Below are 27418 nucleotides of genomic sequence, written 5' to 3'. Positions count from 1 at the left end.
TGTACCTGTCCTGGGAGTGTCTGATGGGACAGTATACAGGGAGCTTTACGCTGTGTCTAATCCCATGCTGTACCTGTCCTGGGAGTGTTTGATGGGGGGACAGTGTAGAGGGAGCTTTACTCTGTAACTAACCCCATGCTGTACCTGTCCTGGGAGTGTTTGATGGGGGGACAGTGTAGAGGGAGCTTTACTCTGTATCTAACCCCATGCTGACACAGACAGTTACCTGGGGATGGGATAGTGTGCCCCACTGCACTCAGGTGTTCTGTCGCCCTCCTGCCCGCAGGTGGATATCCTGATGTCAATCCGGAGTCTGCACAAGCACGTGGATCCCGCTCAGTTGACACAGTGCTTCTCTGGAAGCTTCCCATACAGTAACGAGAAGTGGATTCGCTATCGGCTGGTGAGTACTTTGCATGGGTTACTGGTTCCTGAGGTTGAACTCTGTGGCCCCCCATTTTGTACTGCAGGTGCCCCGAGCAGGGTGGACCCACGTTGCAGGGGAGACATTGGCCTAGTGGTATTATCGCTAGACTATTAATCCTGAAACGTAGCTCATGTTCTGGGGACCCTGGTGCGAATCCCCCCACAGCAGACGGTGGAATTTAATTTCAGTGACGAAAAATATCTGGAATTAAGAATCTACTGATGACGGTGAAACCATTGTCATAGAATCGTAGAAACCCTACAGCACAGAAAGAGGCCCTTTGGCCTATGGAGTCTGCACTGACCACAGTCCCACCCACGCCCTACCCATAATCCGCACATATTTTACCCACTAATCCTCTCTAACCTATGCATCTACAGTCAATTTAGCACAGCCAATCAACCTAACCCACACATCTTTGGACTGTGGGAGGAAACCGGAGCACCCGGAGGAAACTCACGCAGACACGAGGAGAATGTGCAAACTCCACCCAGACAGTGACCCAAGCCAGGAATCGAACCCAGGTCCCTGGAGCTGTGAAGCAGCAGTGCTAACCCACTGTGCTACCGTGCCACCCAATTGTCGATTGTCAGAAAAACCGATCGCGTTCACTAATGTCCTTTCAGGAAGGAAATCTGCCGATCTTACCTTATCTGGTTTGACACAGTGATTAGCACTGCTGCCTCACAGTGCCAGGAACCTGAGTTCAGTTCTGGCCTCAGGTCACTCTCTGTGTGGAGTTTGCACGTTCTCTTCGTGCCTGTGTGGTTTTTCTCTGGGTGCCCCAGTTTCCTCCCACAGTCCAAAAATGTACAGGTTAGGTGGATTGGCTATGCTAAATTGTCCAAAGATGTGTCGGTTAGGGGGATCAGAGAGGCAAATACCTGGAACAGATCTGCATAGGATTGCCCCTTAGCGTCAGGGGGATTACATAGGGTTACAAGGATAAGCCCTGGGTGGGATTGTTGATAGGTTGATGGGCTGAATGGCCTCCTTCTGCACTGTAGGGATTCTACAACACAGAACGTTACAGCGCAGTACAGGCCCTTCGGCCCTCGATGTTGTGCTGACCAGTGGAACCAATCTAATGACCCTCTAACCTAAACTATTCCAATGTTATCCATATGTCTATCCACTGACCATTTGAACGCCCTTAAAGTTATGGTGAGTCCACAACTGCTGCAGGCAGGGCATTCTACCCTACTACCCTGTGATACATGTGACTTCAGAGCCACACAGCGATGTGATTGAGACTCAACTGCCCTCCAACAGCAACTAGGGATGGGCAATAAATGCTGGCCAGCCAGCGATGCCCATGTCCCACGAATGAATTTTAAGAAATCCCCACCAGTGACCCTGCACCCCCCACCCCCAAGTCTTTTCTAGGGAAGACTGCTGGCATTTGTGTAATTTTGCTTTGTCATCTGACCCTTGGGGTCTCTCCATTTCTCTGTTGCCCTGTCCCTCTCTCTCTCTGTCTCAGTTCCTCGGTATGCATTGGTTGGGTTTTTCGCCCGGAGGGTGTGTGCGCACGTGCGCACCCGAAACGCGATCCAGGCCACGATCGGCCCCGATAGCTGAATTTCACACTGGTTGGCCGATTGACGGGAAGGCGGGGAGGTGGGTGAGGATGGCAGGTGCTGGCGTTTCCTCAGAAGGGGAGAGTGGAGGACAGCCGCTGTCTCAGGGAACCTGCTGACCCGTGAAAAATAAATGACGATAAGGAAAAAACTATACAGACAGCGCCGAGGTTGTACATTCAAACACAAACCTCAGTTCCGCACCCCCCCCCACCCCAGACAATCTTAATTTTAATTTTATTTCAGCCACAGCGGTTCATCCCGCCCCGGATTGAGGTCAACGCTGGAAAATAAAATCTTCGCTCCCAAGGTGCGTGCCGGGCATGTTGCTCACAACCAGCCTCCACTGGGCTGGGTCATTGGGCTGCGGGCCTACACCTTCGCCCCGGGGGCTGGTGTCATTGGGCTGCATGCTCAATACCTTCGTCCCCCGAAGGCCGGCGTCATTAGGGTGCGTGCCCGACATCTTCACCCGCAATTCCACGCGTTTCTGGGTCAGACAGCCCCCCGAGCAACTTAAAACCCTGACTACAGAGAGGTGCTATGTTTGGCCAAGTTCTGCATTTGGATAAGTTGGGTCTGGCAAGTAAGTCAGGCTGCAAACACTGCCAGCAAAACAAGACCCACACAATTCGAAGGGACTAACAGTATCTTCACCTGTCTTCCAGCGCCTGGAGTCACTCCTCCATGCCTGTAGAGCTTCCGTCGACTTTCTGCGCAGTACAAGTGACCAGCTGGAGGCTAAACAGTTGCCTGAATCTGTTGAGGTAATGAAAGAGGGATCACGCACTGTGGACTTGATTGTGATCATGTCCTCCCTACCAATGTACCACCTCCCCTTTCGCTCACATACATACAGCCTGTCCCCACTCTCAGATACCCACTCCTGTCTCACTCACACGCACAGCCTGTCCCCACTCTCAGATACCCACTCCTGTCTCACTCACACGCACAGCCTGTCCCCACTCTCAGATACCCGCTCCTCTCTCACTCACACACACAGCCTGTCCCCACTCTCACATACCACCTCCCCATTAACTCACACACAGCCTGTCCCCACTCTCAGATTCCCACTCCTCTCTTTCTCACACACACAGCCTGTCCCCACTCTCAGATACCCGCTCCTCTCTCACACACACACAGCCTGTCCCCACTCTCACATACCACCTCCCCCTTAACTCACACACACCCTGTCCCCACTCTCAGATTCCCGCTCCTCTCTCTCTCACACGCACAGCCTGTCCCCACTCTCAGATACCCACTCCTCTCTCACTCACACGCACAACCTGTCCCCACTCTCAGATACCCACTCCTGTCTCACTCACACGCACAGCCTGTCCCCACTCTCAGATACCCACTCCTCTCTCTCTCACACACACAGCCTGTCCCCACTCTCAGATAACCGCTCCTCTCTCACTTACACATACAGCCTGTCCCCACTCTCAGATACCTGCTCGTCTCTCTCTCACACACACAGCCTGTCCCCACTCTCAGATACCCGCTCCTCTCTCTCTCACACGCACAGCCTGTCCCCACTCTCAGATACCCACTCCTCTCTCACTCACACGCACAACCTGTCCCCACTCTCAGATACCCACTCCTGTCTCACTCACATGCACAGCCTGTCCCCACTCTCAGATACCCACTCCTCTCTCTCTCACACACACAGCCTGTCCCCACTCTCAGATAACCGCTCCTCTCTCACTTACACATAGAGCCTGTCCCCACTCTCAGATACCTGCTCCTCTCTCTCTCACACACACAGCCTGTCCCCACTCTCAGATACCCGTACCTCACTCACTCTCACACACACACTGCCTGTCCCCACTCTTAAGTACCCGCTCCTCTCTCACTCTCACACAACCTGCCCCCACTGTCACGTACCCACTCTCTCACTCACACACACAGCCTGTCCCCATTCTCACATACCCACTCCTCTCTCACTCACACACACTGTCTGTCCCCAGTCTCAAGATACCTGCTCTTCTCTCACTCACACACACAGCCTGTCCCCACTCTCAAGATACCCGTCCCTCTCTCGCTCACACACACACACACACACACACACAGTCTGTCCCCACTCTCAAGATACCCGTTCCTGTCTCGATCACACAGTATGTCTCCACTCTTAGACACCTGCTCGTCTCCCACTCACAGCCTCTCCCCTCTCTCAGATATCTGCTCCTCTCTCACTATCAGGGTGAGGTTAGGGCCAGTCAAGGGTAGTAGTGGGAACTTGTGCATGGAGTCAGAAGAGATAGGGTGAGGCGTTAAATGAATACTTTTCTTCAGTGTTCGCTGAGAGCGGCCATGTTTTTGAGGATGAGAGTGTGATACAGGCTGATAGGATGGAGGAGGTAGATGTTCTGAGGGAAGATGTATTAGCAATTTTGAAAAACTTGAGGGTGGATAAGTCCCCTGGGCCAGATGGGATACATCCTAAGATACTTTGGGAGGCAAGGGATTAGATTGCAGAGCCTTTAGCTTTGATCTTTGAGTCTGTGGGGATTATGCCAGAGGACTAGAGAATGGCGAATATGGTTCCTCTCTTCAAGAAAGGAAATAAGAATGACCTTGGTAATTATAGGCCAGTTAGTCTTACTTCGGTGGTCGGTAAGTTAATGGAAAGGGTCCTGAGAAAAAGGATTTATGACCATTTGGAAAGATGCATCTTAATCCGGGATAGTCAGCATGGTTTTGTGAGGGGTATGTCCTGCCCCACAAATTTGATTGAATTCTTTGAGGAGGTAACTACGTGTGTAGACGAAGGTAGAGCAGTTGATGTCATATACATGGATTTTAGTAAGGTGTTTGATAAGGTTCCCCATGGTAGGCTCATGAAGAAAGTAATGAGTTGTGGGATAGAAGGAAATTCGGTCAATTGGATAAGTAACTGACTGTCTCATAGAAGACAGAGGGTGGTGGTGGAGGTAAAATTTTCACACTGAAGGCCAGTTACCAGCAGTGTACCACAGGGATCAGTGCTGGGTCCTCTGCTATTTGTGATTTTTATCGATGATTTGGAAGAGGGGGCTGAAGGGTGGGTTAGTAAATTTGCTGATGACACCAAGATTGGTGGAGTAGTGTATGAGGTGGAGGGCTCTTGTAAGCGGCAAAGAGACGTTGATAGGATGCAGAGCTGGGCAGAAAAGTGGCAGATGGAGTTCAACCCTGATAAATGCGAGGTGATTCATTTTGGTAGGACAAACTTGAATGCGGATTACAGGGTCAATGGCAGGGTTTTTGAGGAATGTGGAGGAACAGAGAGATCTTGGGGTTCATTTCCACGGATCTCTGAAGGTTGCCACTCAAGTGGGTAGATCCGTGAAGAAGACTTGTAGTGTATAAGCGTTTATTAACAGGGGTTTTGCATTTGAGAGCCATGGGGTTATGCTGCAACTATACCGGACCTTGGTGAGACCACGTTTGGAATATTGTGTGCAGTTCTGGTCACCTCACTACAAGAAGGATGTGGAAGCATTGGAGAGAGTGCAGAGGGGATTTACCGGGATGCTGCCTGGTTTGGAGGGTAGGTCTTATGAGGAAAGGCTTTTCTCTTTGGAGTGGAGGAGGATGAGAGGCGACTTAATAGAGGTTTATAAGACGATGAGGGGGTTAGATAAAGCGGACGTGCAGAGACTATTTCCTCGGGTGGATGTAACAGTTACTAGGAGGCATAACTATAAGGTTCATGGTGGGAGATATAGGAGGTAGAGGTCTGAGGTAGATTCTTTACTCAGAGAGCGGTTGGGGTGTGGAATAGATTGCCTGCTGTGGTAGTGGAGTCGGACACTTTAGGAACTTTCAAGCAGTTATTGGATAGGCACACGGAGCACACCAAATGATAGGGAGTGGGATAGCTTGATCTTGTGATTGGACATAGCTCGGCACAACATTGAGGGCCGAAGGGCCTGTACTGTGCTGTACTGTTCTATGTTCTATCAGACGCAGCCTATCTCCACTCTCAGATACCCGCTCCTCCACTCACACACAAAGCTGTCCCCTCTCTCAGATCCCAGCCCCCCCATCACTTACCAACACACCCTGTCCCCACTGTCAGATACCTGCGCCTCTCTCACTCACACACACACCCTGTCCCCACTCTCAGATCCCAGCTCCTCCAACATTTACCAACACGGCCTGTCCTCACTCTCAGATACCCACTCCTCTCTCACTCACATATACAGCCTCTCCCCACTCTCAGATACCCACTCCTCTCTCACTCACATATACAGCCTCTCCCCACTCTCAGATACCCACTCCTCTCTCACTCACATATACAGCCTCTCCCCACTCTCAGATACCAGCTCTTCTGTCACTCACACACACAGCCTGTCTCCTCTCTCAGATACCCACTCCTCTCTCACTCACACACAGATCCTCTCCCCACTCTCAGATACCAGCTCTTCTCTCACTCACATATACAGCCTCTCCCCACTCTCAGATACCCACTCCTCTCTTACACACACAGCCTGTCTCCTCTCTCAGATAACCACTCCTCTCTCACTCACACACACAGCCTGTCTCCTCTCTCATAGAACATAGAACATTACAGCGCAGTACAGGCCCTTCGGCCCTCGATGTTGCGCCGACCAGTGGAACCAATCTAATGACCCTCTAACCTAAACTGTTCCCATGTTATCCATATGCCTATCCACTGACCATTTGAACGCCCTTAAAGTTGGCGAGTCCACAACTGTTGCAGGCAGGGCATTCCACGCCCTTACTACTGTCTGAGTGAAGAACCTACCACTGACATCTGTCCTATAATTACCACTCCTCAATTTAAAGCGATGTCCCCTCGTGTTAGCCATCACCATCTGAGGAAAAAGGCTCTCACTATCCACCCTATCCAATCCTCTGATCATCTTGTATGCCTCAATTAGGTCACCTCTCAACCTTCTTCTTTCTAATGAAAACAGTCTCAAGTCCCTCAGCCTTTCCTCGTAAGACCTTCCCACCATACCAGGCAACATCCTGGTAAACCTCCTCTGCACCCTTTCCAATGCCTCCACATCCTTCTTATAATGCGGTGACCAGAACTGTATGCAATACTCCAAGTGTGGCTGCACCAGAGTTTTGTACAGTTGCAACATGACCTCACGGCTCCGAAACTCAATCCCTCTACCAATAAAAGCTAACACACCGTACGCCTTCTTAACAACCCTCTCAACCTGGGTGCCAACTTTCAGGGATCTATGCACATGTACACTGAGATCTCTCTGCTCATCAACACTACCAAGAGTCCTTGCATTAGCCCTATATTCTGAACTCCTGTTACTCTCAGATACCCGCTCCTCTCTCACTCACACACACAGCCTATCCTCGCTGAGATACCCGCTCCTCTCACACACACACAGCCTATCCTCTCTCTCAGATACCCGCTCCTCTCTCACTCACACACACAGCCTATCCTCTCTGTCAGATACCCTCTCCTCTCACTCACACACACAGCCTGTCTCCGCTCTCAGATAGCTGCTCCTCTGTCACTCACACACAACTGAATGGTCGTGTTAAATGGAGAGAGTTTTTGTATGTGTGTTCCCCAGTGACCTATCTTTCTTCCTTGACTCTCTTTGCGTGACAGGAAATCCCCTTTCTCATCGAGGAAGACAAGATGCTGATGAGGCAGGTGCTGCAGGATGCCAGGCTGATTGGACTACAGCAGGAAGGAGCAGCCATCTTGGTGAAACTGCGAAGAGAGGCGGTCACTATCGGCGGTTCGGAGGATTGCACGTAAGCTTCGGAGAGGGCGCTACCAATACAATGATGTGTAATTCCTGTAATAGAGTGTACTCTGGCAGTATGGGCAATGCTGTTGTTTATATTGTCAGATGTATTGGGATACAGTGAAAAGTATTGTTTTTTGCGCGCTATACAGACAAAGCTTACCTTTCATAGAGAAGGAATTGAGATGGTGCAGAATGTAGTGTTACAGTCATAGCTAGGGTGTAGAGAAAGATCAACTTAATGCGAGGTAGGTCCATTCAAAAGTCTGACGGCAGCAGGGAAGAAGCTGTTCTTGAGTCGGTTGGTACGTGACCTCAGACTTTTGTATCTTTTTCCAGACGGAAGAAGGTGGAAGAGAGAATATCCGGGATGCATGAGATCCTCAAGTATGCTGGCTGCTTTCCCGAGTCAGTGGGAAGTGTAGACAGAGTCAGTGGGTGGGAGGCTGGTTTGCGTGATGGACTGGGCTACATTCACGACCTTCTGTAGTTCCTTGCGTCTTGGGCAGAGCAGGAGCCGATGCCGAGCTGTGATACAACCAGAAAGGATTCTTTCTATGGCGCATCTGTAAAAGTTGGTGAGAGTCGTAGCTGAGGTGCCAACTTTCCTTATCCTCCTGAGAAAGTAGAGGCATTGGTGGGGCTTTCTTAACTATAGTGTCAGCATGAAGGGACCAGGACTGTTGGTGATTTGGACACCTAAAAACTTGAAGCTCTCAACCCTTTCCACTTCGTTCCCACTGATGAAGACAGGGGCATGTTCTCCTTTACAGCTTCCTGAAGTTGATGACAATCTCCTTCATTTTGTTGACATTGAGGGAGAGATTATTGTTGCCGCGTCAGTTCACCAGATTCTCTATCTCATCTATCTCTATCTCAGTACTCTGTCTCATCATTGTTTGAGATCCAACCCACGACGGTGGTGTCATCAACAAACTTGAATATCGAGTTGGAGGGGAATTTGGCCGCACGTTCATTTGTGTATAAGGAGTATAGTGGGGGCTGAGAACACAGCCTCGTGGGACACTGGTGTTGAGGATGATCATGGAGGAAGTGTTATTGCCTATCCTTACTGATTGTAGTCTGTGGGTGGAGAAATCTTGAGTCATAGTTACAGAAGTTTACAGCATGTAAACAGGCCTTCAACCCAACTTTTCCATGCCGTCCTTTATTTTTAACCACAATGCTTGTCCCAATTCCCCGCATTTGGCCCGTATCCCGCTACATCCGTAATAGCCATGTAACTGTCTAAATGCTTTTGAAAAGTTGAAATTGTACTACTACAATCTCTGGCAGCTTATTCCAGACACTCGCCACCCTCTGTGAAATAATTGCCCCTCTGGACCCTTTTGTATCTCTCCTCTCTCACTTTAAACCTATGCCCTTTAGTCTTAGACTCTCTACCTTGGGAAAAGATATTGACTATCTGGCTGATCTATGTTCCTCGTTATTTTATAGACCTCTATAACGTCTATGGACTTCTCAGCCTTCAACGCTCCAGAGAAAGAAAGTCCCAGTCTATCCAGCCTCTCCTTAGAACTCAAACCATCAAGTCCTGGTGGCACCCTAGTAAATCTTTTGGAAGTGATTTTCGTTGGAATCATGGTGTTGAAGGCTGATCCGTAGTTAATAAATATTGTCCGCAGATGGATCCCATTTTCCTGGGCTTGGATTCAACCCCAGTTTCTCTGGAGGGGTGCAGGAGCAGCGGGTGTGGAGGCCTGTCTCTGTTTGACCCTCTTTCCATCTCAGACACCACCAAACAGACACACACAAACACACACAGACATGCACACACACATATATACACACACACACACACACACACACAGACATGCACACACATACACACACACATACACTCACACACAGACATACAGAGACATAGACACACACACACAGACTTGCACACACATACACACACATACACACGTGCGCACACAAGAAAAATACAGATGCACACACAAGAAAAATACAGACACACACACACACACATACACACACGGACGCAGTCACACAACGACACATACATACACAGACACACACACACCATAAAAAGGCAAAGTTTGCATCCTGTCATTAAAGCACACAGGGAATTCTAGAGAACATTGTGTTTCTTTCCTCTCTTCCTTGCCCCCAAATGTGTCACTTGGCAGACATTCCCTCAATGTCTCTCCTCTGTCTCTCTGTCTCTCTTTCACGCCCCCCCCCTCTGCTCCCTCGCCCTCCCTCTCGCTCCCTCGCCCTCCCTCTCGCTCCCTCGCCCTCCCTCTCGCTCCCTCGCCCTCCCTCTCGCTCCCTCGCTCCCTCGCCCTCCGTTGCTTGCTCCCTTGCTCTCTCCCTCACTCTCTTCCTTGCTCTCTCCCTCGCTACCTCACTCTCTCCCTTGCTCCCTTGTGCTCTCCCTTGCTTCCGTCGCGCTCTCCCTCGCTCCCTCTCTCTCCCTCGCTCCCTCTCTCTCTCCCTTGCTGCCTCGCTCTCTCTCTCGCTCCGTTGCTCTCTCCCTCGCTCTCCCTCCCTCGCTCGCTCTCTCCCTCAGTCTCTTGCTGGCTCTCTCCCTCGCTCTCTCCCTCGCTCGCTCTCTCCCTTGCTGCCTCCCTCCCTCTCTCTCTCTCTCTCTCTCTCGGTCCCTTGCTCTCTACCTTTCACTCTGCCTCCCTCTCTCACTCACTCTGCCTCCCTCTCTCACTCACTCTGCCTCCCTCTCTCACTCACTCTGCCTCCCTCTCTCACTCACTCTGCCTCCCTCTCTCACTCACTCTGCCTCCCTCTCTCACTCACTCTGCCTCCCTCTCTCTCACTCTGCCTCCCTCTCTCTCACTCTGCCTCCCTCTCCCTCTCCCTCTGCCTCTGCCTCCCTCTCCCTCTCCCTCCCTCTCTCTCACTCTGCCTCCCTCTCTCTCTCACTCTGCCTCCCTCTCTCTCTCTCACTCTGCCTCCCTCTCTCTCTCACTCTGCCTCCCCCTCTCTCTCACTCTGCCTCCCCCTCTCTCTCTCACTCTGCCTCCCTCTCTCTCTCTCACTCTGCCTCCCTCTCTCTCTCACTCTGCCTCCCTCTCTCTCTCACTCTGCCTCCCTCTCTCTCTCACTCTGCCTCCCTCTCTCTCTCACTCTGCCTCCCTCTCTCTCTCACTCTGCCTCCCTCTCTCACTCACTCTGCCTCCCTCTCTCACTCACTCTGCCTCCCCCTCTCACTCACTCTGCCTCCCCCTCTCTCTCACTCTGCCTCCCTCTCACTCTCTCACTCTGCCTCCCTCTCTCTCTCTCACTCTGCCTCCCTCTCTCTCTCTCACTCTCACTCTGCCTCCCTCTCTCTCTCTCTAACTCTGCCTCCCTCGCTCTCTCTCTCTTTAACTCTGCCTCCCTCGCTCTCTCTCTCTAAGCCTCCCTCTCCCTCTCTCTCTAAGCCTCCCTCTCTCAGCTCTTTGTGAAAGGCCTGTGTTGCTCCCTCACAATGCTGCTGGCTGTTCCCGTCAGTGGTCCCCCTGACCGTGGGCTGCTGTTACAGCTGAGGAATGTCCCTGTCCCATGACATTCGGAGCTCACGCCCACCTCCCTGCGGCCCTCTCCAGCCGTCACTAACAGCCAACAGAATTCCGGTCCCACAGAATCCGTGTGATTGGGAAATGCAGAGGTCAGCCTGTGGAGGCTGCAATCTTGAACCCTTCCTGGCATCAATTTTTCACTTACTTTTTTAACCGTTCGCAACCTCTTTCGATCTAGGAACTCTTGCTTAACACTGATATTCTGTCACTGCAAGAGGGTACAGTGCAATAAGGCTCTATTATTTGAAAAAAATACTTTGCAGCACATGAGCATCCCCGTTGGGGCTGCCACCCCACCCCACCCCCCCAGATTTGTTGCCCTTCCCTAGTTGCCCCCCACCCCCCTGAACTGAATGTGGCCTCACTTGGACGTTTCAGAGCGTAGGTCAATTCAGAGTCGAGGACATTGCAGGGTGGGGGAGTCACGTGGAGACCAGACTGGGAAAGGCTGGCAGATTCCCCCCTTCTCCTAAAGGACGTTAATGAACTGGATGGGTTTTTTAAAATGACAATGGATGATGCTCGTCCTCATTACTGGGATCAGTGCCATATGTTCCCGATTTTATTTTAAGGGGACATTAGTGAACCAGATGGGTTTTTAATGACAGTAAATGATGACTGCCAGGATCATCATTACTGGGATTAGTGCCACATGTTCCAGATTTTATTTTAAGGGGACATTAGTGAACCAGATGGGTTTTTAATGACAGTAAGTGATGATTGCCAGGGTCATCATTACTGGGATTAGTGCCACATGTTCCAGATTTTACTTAATTGAATTTAAATTTCAACAGCTGCTTTTGGTGGGATATGAACCAGTTTTTCTGCCCACCCTCTCCCTGGGAATTAGCCTCTGCATTACTAGTCCAGCACCATTGTAACTACTCCACCTTAATTTCTATGCCATCTTACGTTCTCTCCACTTTCTTACTCCTCGACCACGACAGACTGGAGTCATACTTCTGGGTCAGCTCTGGAGCGTCCAGGATCTCCATCATGTGCAGGTGCCGGCGGTTAACCGTGGGATACATGCTTCAGATCACTGCGGCGATGTTTAGAGAGAGGGAGAGAGAGAGGGCCCGATTGGGACAAAATTAGAACAAAGAACAAAGAAAATTACAGCACAGGAAATAGAACATAGAACACTACAGCGCAGAACAGGCCCTTCGGCCCACGATGTTGCGCCGACCAGTACAGTTGCAACATGACACTGCGACTCCTAAATTCAATCCCCCTACCAATAAACGCCAAGACACCGTATGCCTTCTTAACAATCTTATCTACTTGATTCCCAACTTTAAGGGATCTATGTACACATACACCTAGATCCCTCTGTTCATCCACACTATTCAAAGTCCTCCCGTTAGCCCTATACTCGACACATCTGTTATTCCTACCAAAGTGAATTACCTCACACTTCTCCGCATTAAACTCCATCCGCCACCTCTCGGCCCAGCTCTGCAACCTGTCCAAGTCTCCCTGCAAACTATGACACCCTTCCTCACAATCTACCACACCCCCGACTTTGGTGTCATCAGCAAATTTACTAATCCACCCAGCTATACCCTCATCCAGATCATTAATAAAAATTACAAACAGCAGTGGCCCCAAAACAGATCCCTGAGGCACACCACTCGTAACCGAACTCCATGACGAATATTTACCATCAACCACCACCCTCTGTCTCCTATCTTTCAGTCCTCCAAACCTGCACTGACCATGCTGCCCATCTGAACTAAAACCCCCTACCCCTCTGGGGACCATATTCCTTTATTCCCATCCTATTCATGTATTTGTCAAGATGCTCCTTAAAAGTTGATGGGTTTTTATCTTCGTCATGGGACACGGGCATCCCAGCAGGGCCCTAGCATTTGTTGCCCATCCATAATTGCCCTCTCGAATTGAGTGTCTGGTTCATTCGGCCACTTCAGAGAGTGGGGAGGGGGTAGTTGAGAGTCAACCACATTGCTGTGTGCTTTGGAGAGAGGATGGGGGGGCATGAGTGTGGAGTCACGTGGGCCAAACTGGGTAAGGACGGTAGATTTCCCCTTCCCTTAAAGGGGGGAGTATTAGTGAATCGCTTGGGTTTTTTAACGACAATCGATGATAGTTGTCATGGTCATCATTACTGGGATTAGTGCCAAATGTTCCAAATTTTATTTCACTGAATTGAAATTCTAGTGACTGCCATTGGTGGGATTTGAACCCTTGCTCATCCCCAAGATCAAGAGATCACAGGAACACCACCCTCCCTCAGGTGCCTTCACAAGCTGAGCACCCATCCCCAGTTGATGAGGGGTTGCTGCATTCCTTCATCCTCGCCAAGCCCACAGTGGAATCATTCCCATTTACGGTGGTCTGCAGCAATTCAACATGGCAGCTCACCACCACTTTGTAAAGGGGGAGGGAGGGGTCTGGAGAGGGGCAGGGTTGATAAATAGCAGCTACCTTGCCAGCAATGCCCACAATGCCAGCAACTGGTCAAATGAGAAATACGTAACTCAAAGGTTGGGGCGGGTGGGGGGGGGTCCACAGATGGCAAGCATTCAGGGTGCCTGGACCTGCCCAAGGTGCATGATTATGCTGGCTGCTTTTCCAAGGCAGCGGGAAGTGTAGACAGAGTCGATGGATGGAAGGCTGGTTTGTGTGATGGACGGGGCTACAATCATGACCCTTTTGCAGTTTCTTGCAGTCTTGGACACAGCAGGAACCATACTAAGCTGTGATACAACCAAAAAGAATGCTTTCTATGGTGCATCCATGAAAGTTGGTGAGAGTTGTAGTGGACACAGTGTTGCAGTTATCATAGAATCCCTACAGTGCAGAAGGAGGCCATTCGGTCCATTGGGTCTGCGCTGACCACAGTCCCATCCTGGCCCTATCCCTGTAATCTCAAGTATTTACCCTTCCGTTCCCCTGCCACTTGGGGTTTATTCAGCGTGGCCAATCCACCTAACCTTCACGTCTTTCAGACTGTAGGAGGAAACTGGAGCAGCCGGAGGAAACCCATGCAGATACGGGAAGAAACTCCACACAGATGGTGATCCCACTTCGGGAATCGAACCCGGGTCACTAGCACTGTGACGCAGCAGTGCTAACCACAATGCCACCGTGCAGCCTCTTGTGGGCAAGAGATAGCAGAGGGACATCAGGGAGACTTTTTTTAGCGCTGCGAGCAGCACTCAGCTGGAAGGGCGGTGGAAGCGGAAAAGATCAACGATATCAGTAAGAAATTGGTGGGCTACTTTGTGAGAAAGGGCCACGAGGGAATGGATTGCTCAATCGAGAGCTGGAATGGACCCAAAGGGGAAGGGTTCAAACATTGACCTTTCACCCTCTGGGACCTAGGGGAGGCGCAAAGCAAGCCCACAAAGTGGGTAGGGATGGATTCTCTCTATCGGAAGAGCTGGGTAAGGCAGGTTCAGACCAGTCCCTGCAACCCTTCCTCCACTGCAAGTCACCGGTGCAGCGAATGCCCTTGACTGATTGTGGCCTTTCTGATTCTCCAACAGACCTGACCTGGAGCTGACCTGTGCCCTCTATAACCAGGTGGACGAGGAGGTCCACCACTTGGTCCAGGTGTCCAACCAGCGGCAGAGGGACCTGGAGCACCTGGCCGAGTTCTGGCAGTTCGAGGAGCAGTTTCAGAAGGTAAACGGGCAGCAGACTGGATGGGCGCCTCTCCCGACGGATATGGGCAGGGGGAGAGAGAGAGAGGATGAGAAAAAACCTGCACATCTTTGGACACTAAGGGACAATTTATCATGGCCAATCCACCTAACTTGGATATCTTTCGACATGGAGGGGCAATTTAGCATGGCCAATCCACCTAACCTGCACATCCTTCAACACTAAGGGGCAATTTAGCCTGGCCAATCCACCTAACCTGCACATATTTGGACACTAAGGGACAATTTAGCATGGCCAATCCACCTAACCTGCACATCTTTGGACACTAAGGGGCAATTTAGCATGGCCAATCCCCCTAACCTGCACATCTTTGGACACTAAGGGGCAATTTAGCATGGCCAATCCACCTAACCTGCACATCTTTGGACACTAAGGGGCAATTTAGCATGGCCAATCCACCTAACCTGCACATCTTTGGACACTAAGGGGCAATTTAGCATGGCCAATCCACCTAACCTGCACATCTTTGGACACTAAGGGGCAATTTAGCATGGCCAATCCACCTAACCTGCACATCTTTGGACACTAAGGGACAATTTAGCATGGCCAATCCACCTAACCTGCACATCTTTGGACACTAAGGGGCAATTTAGCATGGCCAATCCACCTAACCTACACATCTTTGGACACTAAGGGGCAATTTAGCATGGCCAATCCACCTAACCTGCACATCTTTGGACACTAAGGGGCAATTTAGCATGGCCAATCCACCTAACCTGCACATCTTTGGACACTAAGGGACAATTTAGCATGGCCAATCCACCTAACCTGCACATCTTTGGACACTAAGGGACAATTTAGCATGGCCAATCCACCTAACCTGCACATCTTTGGACACTAAGGGGCAATTTAGCATGGCCAATCCACCTAACCTGCACATCTTTGGACACTAAGGGACAATTTAGCGTGGCCAATCCACCTAACCTACACATCTTTGGACACTAAGGGACAATTTAGCGTGGCCAATCCACCTAACCTACACATCTTTGGACACTAAGGGACAATTTAACATGGCCAATCCACCTAACTTGCACATCTTTGAGGAAACCGGAGGATATCCACACAGACATCCAGGAGACTCCACACAGATGGTCATCCAAAGCCAGAATTGAACCTGGTCCCTGGCACTGTGAGGCAGCAGTGCTAACCCCTATGCCATCGTGCATTCTTTCTCCTTCCCTGGCTGCCTTTGCTCTCAACATGCAACTGCTGGGTGGGAGGCCCCCGAATGCATCGCACGATGCCTGCGCACGTCAACTTTTCTCCCAATTCTAAAGTTTATTTGTCACAAGTTGGCTTACATTAACACTGCAATGAAGCTACTGTGAAAATCCCCTAGTCACCACACTCCGGCCCTGTTCGGTTACACTGAGGGAGAATTTAGCACGGCCCAGTCCACCTAACCCGCATGTCTTTCAGACTGTGGGAGGAAACCGGAGCACCCGGAGGAAACCCATGTAGACATGGGGAGAATGTGCAGACTCCGCACAGACAGTGACCCGAGCCGGGAATCGAACCCCAGTCCCCGGCGCTGTGAGGCAGCAGTGCTAACCACTGTGCTGCCCAGTTGGTCCTGCTTCATTTCACCTCCCGTCTGCCTCTCTTTTCTCAACCCTTAGGTGAGCAATTGGATCAGAAACATGGGGCAGTCGCAGCTGTATGAATACGCGAAACTGGCTGACTCCCTCCCAGCGCTCAGGAAGAAACAGCAGGAGTTTCGTGTCTTCAACCAAATGGCACTGGTGAGTGTTAAGTTTCCTTTTAAAGGTTGATTCATTAACGTTCATTGATGGGCGTCCCATTCACAAACATTTGTTCCCTTCATCACCCATGCACAGTGGCAGCAGTGTGTGTACCGTGTAAAGATGCACCGCAGTGACTCACTGAGGCTCCCTCAACAGCACCTTCCAAACCTGCCACCTCTACCGCAGACACACGGGGAAAACCACCACCTGCAAGTTTCCCTGTGAGCCCCACTCGCCATCCCAACTTGGGAATGTGTCGACCGTTCCTTCACTGTGGCTGGAGTCCAAATCTTGGAACTCCCTCCCGAACAGCACTGAGAGCGTTACCTACACCAGACGGGGACTGCAGCAGTTCAAGAAGGACGCCTCACCCACCACCTTGTCAAGGGCCCCTTAGGGACTGGCAACAAACGCTGGCTCGATCCACAACCTATAAAATTAATTTCTAAAAGGGAATAATGTCCCAAGCTGCTTCTCAGGGGCATTATCAGAATGTCAGGAGATGGTGGAGTAACGGTAGTCGGTAATCCAGGGGCCCAGGCTCCTGCTTTGGGGCGGGGCTGCAGTGCAGATGGCGATGAGAGGGAGACACAGGTTCAAATCCCATCATCGCAGCTATTGGAATCCAAATTCAGTTGATTTAAAAAATATTTTTGAATTCTTGGCACTAATCCCAGTAATGATGACCTTGCTGACTATCATCAGTTGTCCTTAGAGCCCATCTGGTTCACACTATGTTCATGTTGAGCTTTAAGGGGAAGAGGGAAAATCTGCTGTCCTCACCCAGTCTGGCCTATATGTGAATCCAGACCCATCCCACCCACACCCCCGCCCTCCCGTAAGTTCCATCCACTCTTCAGAAATAGACAAAGGCAGCACTGATAACGATGAATGTCTTTTATTGAGCAGAGTTTAAAATTTAAACATGATAGAAAGCAAACTGAAAAGAGTTACTGGAGAGAGAGATAGAGAGAGAGTCTTGTACTGGTCAAAGAACTAAGAGCATACTGAACAGATCTCGAAAACAGACTGCAAGCTACGTATGTTCACCTTATCTCATATTGTAATTGTTTGGTACATGCTGTCTCTGTCTGCTAAAGCTGGTTTTTGTAGCTTGTTATGAGATCTTGCAGGTGTGGCCATGAGAAGCTGCTGTTTATGAAAACCATAGAATCCCTACAGTGCAGAAAGAGGCCTTTCGGCCCATCGAGTCTGCACCGAACACAATCCCACCCAGGCCCTATTCCCATATCCCTACATATTATACCCACTAATCCCTCTAACCTACGCATCCTTGGACACTAAGGGGCAATTTCTTAGCATGGCCAATCAACCTAACCTGCAGATCTTAGGACTGTGGGAGGAAACCGGAGCACCCGGAGGAAACCCACGCAGACACGAGGAGAACATAGAACATTACAGCGCAGAACAGGCCCTTCGGCCCACGATGTTGCGCCGACCAGTTTTTTAAAAAAAAACACTGACCCACTAATCTAAACCAATCCCTTTTCGTCCATAAACCTATCCACAGATCTCTTAAACGCCCCCAAACTAGGCGCATTTACAACCGCAGCAGGCAGGGCATTCCAATCCCTCACCACCCTCTGGGTAAAGAACCTACCCCTGACATCCGTCCTATAACTACCCCCCCTTAATTTAAAGCCATGCCCCCTCGTGCTAGCTTTCTCCATCCGAGGAAAAAGGCTATCACTGTCCACCCTATCTAAACCTCTAATCATCTTACATGTTTCAATAAGATCCCCTCTTAGCCTCCTCCTTTCCAGCGAAAACAACCCCAAATCCCTCAGTCTCTCCTCATAGGACCTCCCCTCCATACCAGGCAACATCCTGGTAAACCTCCTCTGCACCCTCTCCAAAGCCTCCACGTCCTTCCTGTAATGTGGGGACCAGAACTGCACACAGTACTCCAAGTGCGGCCGCACCAGAGTTGTGTACAGTTGCAACATGACGCTGCGACTCCTAAATTCAATCCCCCTACCAATAAACGCCAAGACACCGTATGCCTTCTTAACAACCTTATCTACTATGTTTGGTGTCATCTATGCCTTATGAAGTTAGGTTGAGGGAGCTGGGACTCTTTTCCCTGGAGAGACGAAGGTTGAGAGGCGACCTGATAGAAGTTTACAAAATGTTGAGAGGAATAGATAGGGTGGACTCTCAGAGGCTATTTCCCCGGTTTGAAATGGTCGCTACGAGAGGACACAGATTTAAGGTGCGGGGAGGGAGGTTCAGAAGTGATGTTAGGGGTAAGTTTTTCACTCAGAGGGTGGTGAGTGAATGGAATCGGCTGCCGTCAGTGGTGGTGGAGGCGAACTCGCTGGGGTCTTTTAAAAGACTTCTGGATGAGTATATGGGGTTTAATGAGATTGAGGGTTATAGATAGGTCTGTAGGTTGGTAGGTGATGATGTGATCGGCGCAACTTGTGGGCCGAAGGGCCTGTTTGTGCTGTAGTGTTCTATGTTCTATGTTCTATGTTCTACTTGATTCCCAACTTTCAGGGATCTAAGTACACATACACCTAGATCCCTCTGCTCCTCCACACTATTCAAAGTCCTCCCGTTAGCCCTATACTCAACACATCTGTTACTCCTACCGAAATGAATTACCTCACACTTCTCTGCATTAAACTCCATCCGCCACCTCGCGGCCCAGCTCTGCAACCTGTCCAAGTCACCCTGCAAACTATGACACCCTTCCTCACAATCTACCACACCTCCGACTTTGGTGTCATCAGCAAACTTACTAATCCACCCAACTATACCCTCATCCAGATCATTAATAAAAATTACAAACAGCAGTGGCCCCAAAACAGATCCCTGAGGCACACCACTCGTAACCGAACTCCATGACGAATATTCACCATCAACCACCACCCTCTGTCTCCTATCTGCTAGCCAATTCCTGATCCAAGTACCTAGATTACCCCCAATCCCATACATCTGCATTTTCTGCAGAAGCCTACCATGGTGAACCTTATCAAACGCCTTACTAAAATCCATATATACCACGTCAACTGCCTTACCCCTGTCCACCTCTTTGGTCACTTTCTCAAAGAACTCAATAAGGTTAGTAAGGCACGACGTACCTGCTACAAAACCATGCTGACTGTCTCTAATCAATTCATTACTCTCCAAATAACTATAAATCCTATCCCTAATAATTCTTTCTAAAACCTTGCCCACAACAGAAGTAAGACTCACCGGTCTATAATTCCCAGGGAAGTCTCTGTTCCCCTTCTTAAACAATGGGACAACATTCGCTGTCCTCCAATCTTCCAGTACTATACCAGAGACCAACGATGACCTGAAGATCAGAGCCAGAGGCTCTGCAATCACCTCTCTAGCCTCCCAGAGAATCCTAGGGTAAATCCCGTCCGGACCAGGGGACTTACCTATTTTTAAGCCCTCCAGAATATCCAGCACATCCCCGGTATCAACTGCAATACTTTCTATTTTACACCCCTGCACCCCAGTGTCCTCCTCAGCTACATTCATGTCCCCCTGCGTGAACACCGAAGAGAAATATTGGTTCAATGCCTCTCCAATCTCTTCCGGTTCCACACACAACTTCCCTCTACTGTCTGTAACTGGCCCTAATCTTGCCCTATCCAACCTTCTGTTCTTGACATACCTATAGAACGCCTTAGGATTCTCCTTAATCCTATCAGCCAAAGTCATCTCATGTCCTCTTTTAGCCCTTCTTAACTCCCTCTTCAACTCCCTCCTAGCCAATCTAAAGCTTTCTAATGCACTACCTGAGCCCTCAAGCCTCATCCGAACATAAGCCTCCTTTTTCTTCCTAACCAACGAATCAACTTTTTTAGTACACCACGGTTCCCTAGCCCTACCAAATCCTCCTTGCCTGACAGGGACATACCTATCACAGACCCGCAGTAGCTGCTCCTTGAAAAAATTCCACATTTCGGACGTTCTCAGTCCCTGTAATCTCCTAGTCCAACCTATGCTTCCTAATTCTCTCCTAATAGCCTCATAATTACCCTTCCCCCAGCTAAAACTACTGACCCGAGGTTCATGCCTATCCCTTTCCATCACTAAGGTGAACGTAACTGAATTGTGGTCACTATCACCGAAATGCACACCAACTTCCAAGTCTAGCACCTGGTCTGGCTCATTACCCAGCACCAAATCCAATATAGCCTCATCTCTAGTTGGCCTATCTACATACTGAGTCAAAAAACCTTCCTGCACACTTTGAACAAAAACTGACCCCTCTAACGAGCTAGAGCTATAGCAATTCCAATCAATATTAGTAAAGTTAAAGTCCCCCATGACAATTACCCTATTACTTTCACTCCTAACCAGGATCGTCTCCGCAATCCTTTCTTCAACCTCTCTCGAACTTTTTGGAGGTCTATAAAAGACTCCCAGCAGGGTGACCTCTCCTCTCCTATTTCTAATCTCCGCCCATACTACCTCAACAGACAAGTCCTCATCAAACTTCCTCTCTGACACTGTGATACAGTCCTTGACCAATAATGCTACCCCACCCCCCCTTCTACCTCCTTCTCTACTCCGACTAAAGCATTTGTACCCCGGGACCTGCAACATCCATTCCTGACCCTGCTCTATCCATGTCTCTGAAATGGCCACAACATCAAAGTCCCAGGTACTGATCCACGCTGCAAGTTCATCCACTTTATTGCGAATACTCCTCGCATTAAAGTATACACATTTCAAACCCTGCTCCGCCCCACCCCCACAATGCCGTGCATTGCAGTCCCCATCTATGCCCCCCTCACTTTCATCCCCTCTACTCACGATCCCACCCCCCCTCTGAATCAGTTTAAACCACTCCGCATAGCCTTCACAAATTTACCCCTCAGGATATTTGTTCCCCTCTGGTTCAGGTGTAAACCATCACTCTTATAGAGGTCCCACCTTCCCCAGAATGAGCCCCAATTGCTCAAGTACTTGAACCCCTCCCTCCTGCACCATCCCCTCAGCCACAAGTTCAAACTTTCCCTCTCTCTATCCCTCTCTAAACTATCCCGTGGCACAGGCAAGAGTCCAGAGATAACCACTCTGTCTGTCTTGGCCTTTAGTTTCCACCCCAACTCCATGAATCTCTGCTTAATATCCCCTTCCCTTAGCCTCCCTATGTCATGCGTCCCCACATGAATTATAACTTGGGGTTGATCTCTCTCTCCCCTAAGAGTCTTGACTATCCTCTCTGATACATCCCGGACCCCAGCCCCTGGTAGGCAACACACCAGCCCTGAGTCCCTACCATTACTACCGACTCTCCTATCTGTCCCCTTAACTGTGGAGTCCCCAATCACGAGGCCCAATCTTTTGCATCCCCTAACCACCTGAGCTTTTACAATAGGCTCACCCCCAGAGACCTGCTCCCTTTGGCTATCCCCAGTTGATTCCTCCTCAACTGTAGCCTCCAGGACCGAAAACCTATTTTGGAGGGGAACAGCCCCAGGGGATTGACCCCCCACTTGCTTCTTTCCCCTCCTCTTGGCAGTGACCCAAGACTGATTTCTAGGAGTGACTATCTCCTTATAACTCCTATCAATGTCCACCTCTGCCTCCCGAATTATGCGGAGTTCCTCTAATTCCACCTCCAGCTCCTTTACACGCTCCTCCAGAAGCTTCAATCTAACACACTTCTTACAAGTAAAATCCCCTGAAACACTACTGGAGTCCCTCACCACATACATCCCACAGGAGATGCAGCACACTGCCTGAACTGCCATCCCTGAAACAATTACCAGCAGAAAAAAAAAACAAAAAAAAACTTTCCCACACTTATAATTTAGGTTAGAGGAGGTGGGAGGGTGGGATTCTCTACCAGTGTAGAGAATCGGGTATCCTCTCTGCGCTAATTTATAGGATTAGGGGCTCAAGAAAAAAAACTACAACTACCGGTAAGCGTCCTAGTGACGACTTCCGGTTTCTAACTAATTTAAAAAAAAACCGCCGAAAAACTCGCGACTTAAACTAGAAATAAACAGTTAAACAAAATAAACAGAAAAATGCACCTTTTTTGAGAATGTGCAAACTCCACACAGATAGCGACCCGAGCTGGGAATCGAACCGAGGTCCCTGAAGCTGTAAAGCAGCAGTGCTAACCACTGTGCTACCATGCTTAGGAAAAAGCCTGCTTTGCTTTCAAAAAAATGCAGTCAATTGTTCTAGCTAATCCCAGCATGCCTGTTGAGTTTTAAAACATGGTCAAATTCACTTTAAAAGGTCAGCATTTAAATGTAGTTGCATAGTATTATGGCAGGTTGGATATTTCAAGTTCTATGAAGCTCGCCTGGACTGTTGATAAGGTTGTTAAGAAGGCCCAGGTTGATAAGGTTGTTGAGAAGGCGTACAGTGTGTTAGCTTTTATTGGTAGAGGGTTTGAATTTTGGAGCCGTGAGGTCATGTTGCAACTGTACAAAACTCTGGTGCGGCCGCACCTGGAGTATTGCGTACAGTTCTGGTCGCCGCATTATAAGAAGGATATGGAGGCATGGGAAAGGGTGCAGAGGAGGTTTACCAGGATGTTGCCTGGTATGGTGGGAAGGTCTTATGAGGAAAGGCTGAGGGACTTGAGGTTATTTTCGTTAGAAAAAAGGTTAAGAGGTGACCTAATTGAGGCATACAAGATGATCAGAAGATTGGATGGGTGGACAGTGAGAGCCTTTTCCCTTGGATGGTGATGGCTAACATGAGGAGACATGGTTTTAAAATAAGGGGTGGTAATTATAGGACGGATGTCAGAGGTAGGTTCTTTACTCAGAGGGTAGTAAGGGTGTGGAATGCCCTGCCTGCAGCAGTTGTGGACTCGCCAACTTTAAGGGCATTCAAATGGTCAGTAAATAGGCATATGAATAACATTGGAATAGTTTAGGTTAGAGGGTCATTAGATTGGTTCCACTGGTCGGCGCAACATCGAGGGCCGAAGGGCCTGTGCTGTGCTGTAATGTTCTATGTCCTATGTAACGTTTGAGTTGAATTTGGCGAGGACGAGCGTGAGAGGTTTCACTCCAGATGTGACTCAGCTGCCCCCCGAAGAGCTTACTTCAAAAACAGAGTTTAATTACAAATATTGTTGACATGTATAGTAAGACAATTAGCAAGAACTTTTAACAATTACAACACGAAGCTCAACAACCCCAAGTTGTAAAGCTCTTAAGGAAATATCTCTGATGTGCTCCAACCAATGCTAACGTTGAATATACAAAATCCCCCAAATAAATACAATTTATTGTGGGCGGCGCGGTAGCACAGTGGTTAGCACTGCTGCTTCACAGCTCCAGGGACCTGGGTTCGATTCCCGACTCAGGTTACTGCCTGTGTGGAGTATGCATGTTCTCCTTGTGTCTGTGTGGGTTTTCTCCGTGTGCTCTGGTTTCCTCCCACAATCCAAAGATGTGCGGGTTAGGTTGATTGGCCATGCTAAACTTGCCCCTTAGTGTCCCAGGATGCGTAGGTCAGAGGGATTAGCGGGTAAAATATGTGGGATATTGGGGTAGAGCCTGGGTGGGATTGTGGTTGGTGCAGACTCAAAGGACTGAAGGGCCTCTTTCTGCACTGCAGGATTCTATGACAATAGGGCAATGCCCACTTGTTACAGGAATGCCGCCTCTTGAGCTGAGTACTGAAAATCCCTTGTGAAAAATCTCAGAAGAGGTTGTAGTTAAATCTGTTTCCCAAAACATGGCTTCTTTAAGGCAGGAAAAGCTTTACCTTCAGCTAACTGATTATAGTTTCAGAACCAAACAAAAGAAGAACAGGGAGAGGGAGTGAGAGAGAGAGAGAGACTGCTTCTTGACTTGCTGCTAAACTGAAAGCCCAAAGGAAAAAAAGCCCCAATCAACTGACTGCCAGACCTTAGCTCCACCCCCATGACATCGCTGAAGCGGCAAGCTGCATGATTTTTAAAGAACACTTTCTTAAAGTTACACTCACATGACAATAGGCAAAAATATCTTAAAATGAAGTCTTTGCATTTATGAAGCAGACCTGAGCATACATGGGATCCTTCACTCACCCCCTATATACACACACACACTCACTCACTCTCTCTCTCTCACACACACGCTGTCTCACCCTCTCTTACACACCTGCACACTCACTCACTCTCTCTCTCACACATGCTGTCTCACCCTCTCGTACACACGCGCACAAACACACACTCTATCTCTCTCTCTCTCACACACACACACACACACACTCTCTCTCTCTCTCTCACACACACACACTCACTCTCACAGACTCTGTCCCTCACTCTCTCTCTCACACTCTCTCTCTCTCACACTCTCTCTCACACACTCTCCCTCTTGCACTCTCCATCTCGCACTCTGTCTCACGTTATCTCTCACACATACTCTCTTTCACACACACACTCTCACACACTCTCTCTCTCTCACACTCTCACACACACTCTCTCTCTCTCACACTCTCACACACACACTCTCTCTCACACTCTCTCTTCACACTCGGACTCTCTCTCACACTCTCTCACACATTCTCTTTCACACGCTGTTTCTCACACTCACATTCTCTCTCACACGTACTCACACACACTCTCTCTCACACACTCTCACACACACACTCTCACACACACACTCTCACACACACTCTCTCACACACACACACTCTCTCACACACACACTCTCTCACACACTCTCTCTCACACACACTCTCACACACACTCTCTCTCACACACACTCTCACACACACTCTCTCTCACACACTCTCTCTCACACACACTCTCTCTCACACACACTCTCTCTCACACACACTCTCTCTCACACACACTCTCTCTCACACACACTCTCTCTCACACACACTCTCTCACACACACACTCTCTCACACACTCACACATTCTCTCTCTCTCACATTCTGTCTTTCACACATTCTCTCTCTCTCTCACACACACACTCTCTCACACTAACACTCTGAAATGACCAAGCATGCCACACTCAATTCAAGGTGCAACTGGGGACAGGCAATAAAAGCTAGGGCCCTGAGACTGACAGTCATGTCCAATGAAACAGATAAAGAATTAAAAAACAGTTTAGTGCTGTACCTCCTTTGATTCTATTCTTAACACACGGCACTAGCACTAGCCCTGCTGATATCTCCATCCCCATCCCCACAGCTCAATCTCAAGACGCTCTTCAAACACAAGTTGCTGATGTGATTCAGATGGGTGGGGTGAAGGCTCGACGACTGGCACTGTATCTCCCCTCCTATCCCTCCCACCTTCCTGACCAACCCAGCCCCTCCACCTCCCACCTCCGCCAATACTCTCTAGTGGAGGACATCAACGGAGACGCAGTAGAAATGGTCGCGAGCTTCACGTTTTTAGATGTCCAGATCACCAACAACCTGTCCTGGTCCCTCCATGCCGGCACTATAGTTAAGAAAGCCCACCAAAGCCTCCACTTTCTTAGCAAACTAAGAAAATTTGGCATGTCTGCTACAATACTGACCAATTTTTACGGATGCACCATAGAAAGCATTCTTTCCGGATGTATCACAGCTTGGTATGGGCTCCTGCTCTGTCCAAGACAGCAAAAAACTACAAAAGGGTCGTGAATGTAGCCCAATCCATCACTCAAACCAGTCTCCCATCCATTGATTCCGTCTACACTTCCCGCTGCCTCGGAAAAGCAGCCAACATAATTAAGGACCTCACGCACCCCGGACATTCTCTCTTCCACCTTCTTTCATTGGGAAAAAGACACAAAAGTCTGAGGTCACGTGTCAACCAACTCAAGAACAGCTTCTTCCCTGCTGCTGTCAGACGTTTGAATGGACCTACCTCAAATTAAGTTCTTTCTCTACACCCTAGCTAAGAATGTAACACTACATCCTGCACTCTCTTATTCTCTATGAACGGTATGCTTTGTCTGTGTAGCGCACAAGAAATAATACTTTTCATTGTATCCCAATACATGTGACAACAATAAATCAAATCAAATGTTTCCGCTCTCCGATCCCCAGGAATACTGTCAGAAAGCACAGGGACTCCTCCGGGATATGGCGCACTGGGAGTCCGCCATCTCGCCACAACTGGGGGCATTCACTAAGAGGCTCCAGGACTCCAGGAGGCAGCTGTCAGACTTCACCCAGGAAGCAGAGCGATGCCGACTCTGCATCGACAGGGCCATCCGCCTCTATGAGTTCTTCAAGATGGTAAGACTACTGCTCAACCGGGTGAGGGACCTGGATTTACATGAGTATAGATACAGACAGTAACACAGGGTGCTGGGTGAGAGAGGGGTTACTGAGTGACAGTGTGAGGGAGCTGGATTAACATCAGTGCAGATACAGACAGTAACACAGGGTGCTGGAGGGAGAGGAGTTTTGTCTCTTTTAATCCGCAGGTGTGTCGGTCCACCTTATTGTCAAACGAGGGGCATGCACACGGTGGGTCGTGCGTGGGCTGCTCTTGGTTGTTTCGAGAGTGGCCTAGTACTTTGCGTAATTTATGTATGCATAAAACTGGACCAGCAGATGGGCACCACAACAGCTCAGTGACTATCACTGCTAGCTGTGCAGATACATGGATTTGGGCCAGTGTCTGTGGGAGTTTGCGCATTCTCCCTGTGGTTGCGTGGGTTTCCTCCGGGTGCTCTGGTTTCCTCCCACACCACAAAGATGTGCTCTTAGGCTGATTGGTGTACCAAATTGACCCTACACTATTCTCCC

The 27418-nt window shown here is 49.4% G+C and overlaps 1 protein-coding gene across 1 annotated transcript in view; it reads left to right on the top strand.

Annotated features, from left to right (window-relative positions):
* The window catches only part of LOC145363502 (uncharacterized), a 107930-nt gene that overhangs the window by 38584 nt on the left and 41928 nt on the right, over positions 1-27418 (top strand). Inside the window, exons 8-13 of the mRNA XM_080218698.1 lie at positions 287-403; positions 2676-2774; positions 7595-7743; positions 14794-14932; positions 16591-16713; positions 26711-26902. Coding sequence (XP_080074824.1) covers positions 287-403; positions 2676-2774; positions 7595-7743; positions 14794-14932; positions 16591-16713; positions 26711-26902 — 819 coding nt within the window. The remainder of the gene's footprint in view (positions 1-286; positions 404-2675; positions 2775-7594; positions 7744-14793; positions 14933-16590; positions 16714-26710; positions 26903-27418) is intronic.

This window comes from Carcharhinus amblyrhynchos, unplaced genomic scaffold (genome assembly GCF_965287045.1).
Source record: "Carcharhinus amblyrhynchos unplaced genomic scaffold, sCarAmb.v2.hapA scaffold_39, whole genome shotgun sequence".
In the NCBI taxonomy this organism is placed as follows: Eukaryota; Metazoa; Chordata; class Chondrichthyes; order Carcharhiniformes; family Carcharhinidae; genus Carcharhinus; species Carcharhinus amblyrhynchos.
This window is presented reverse-complemented; position numbering and strand designations above follow the sequence as displayed.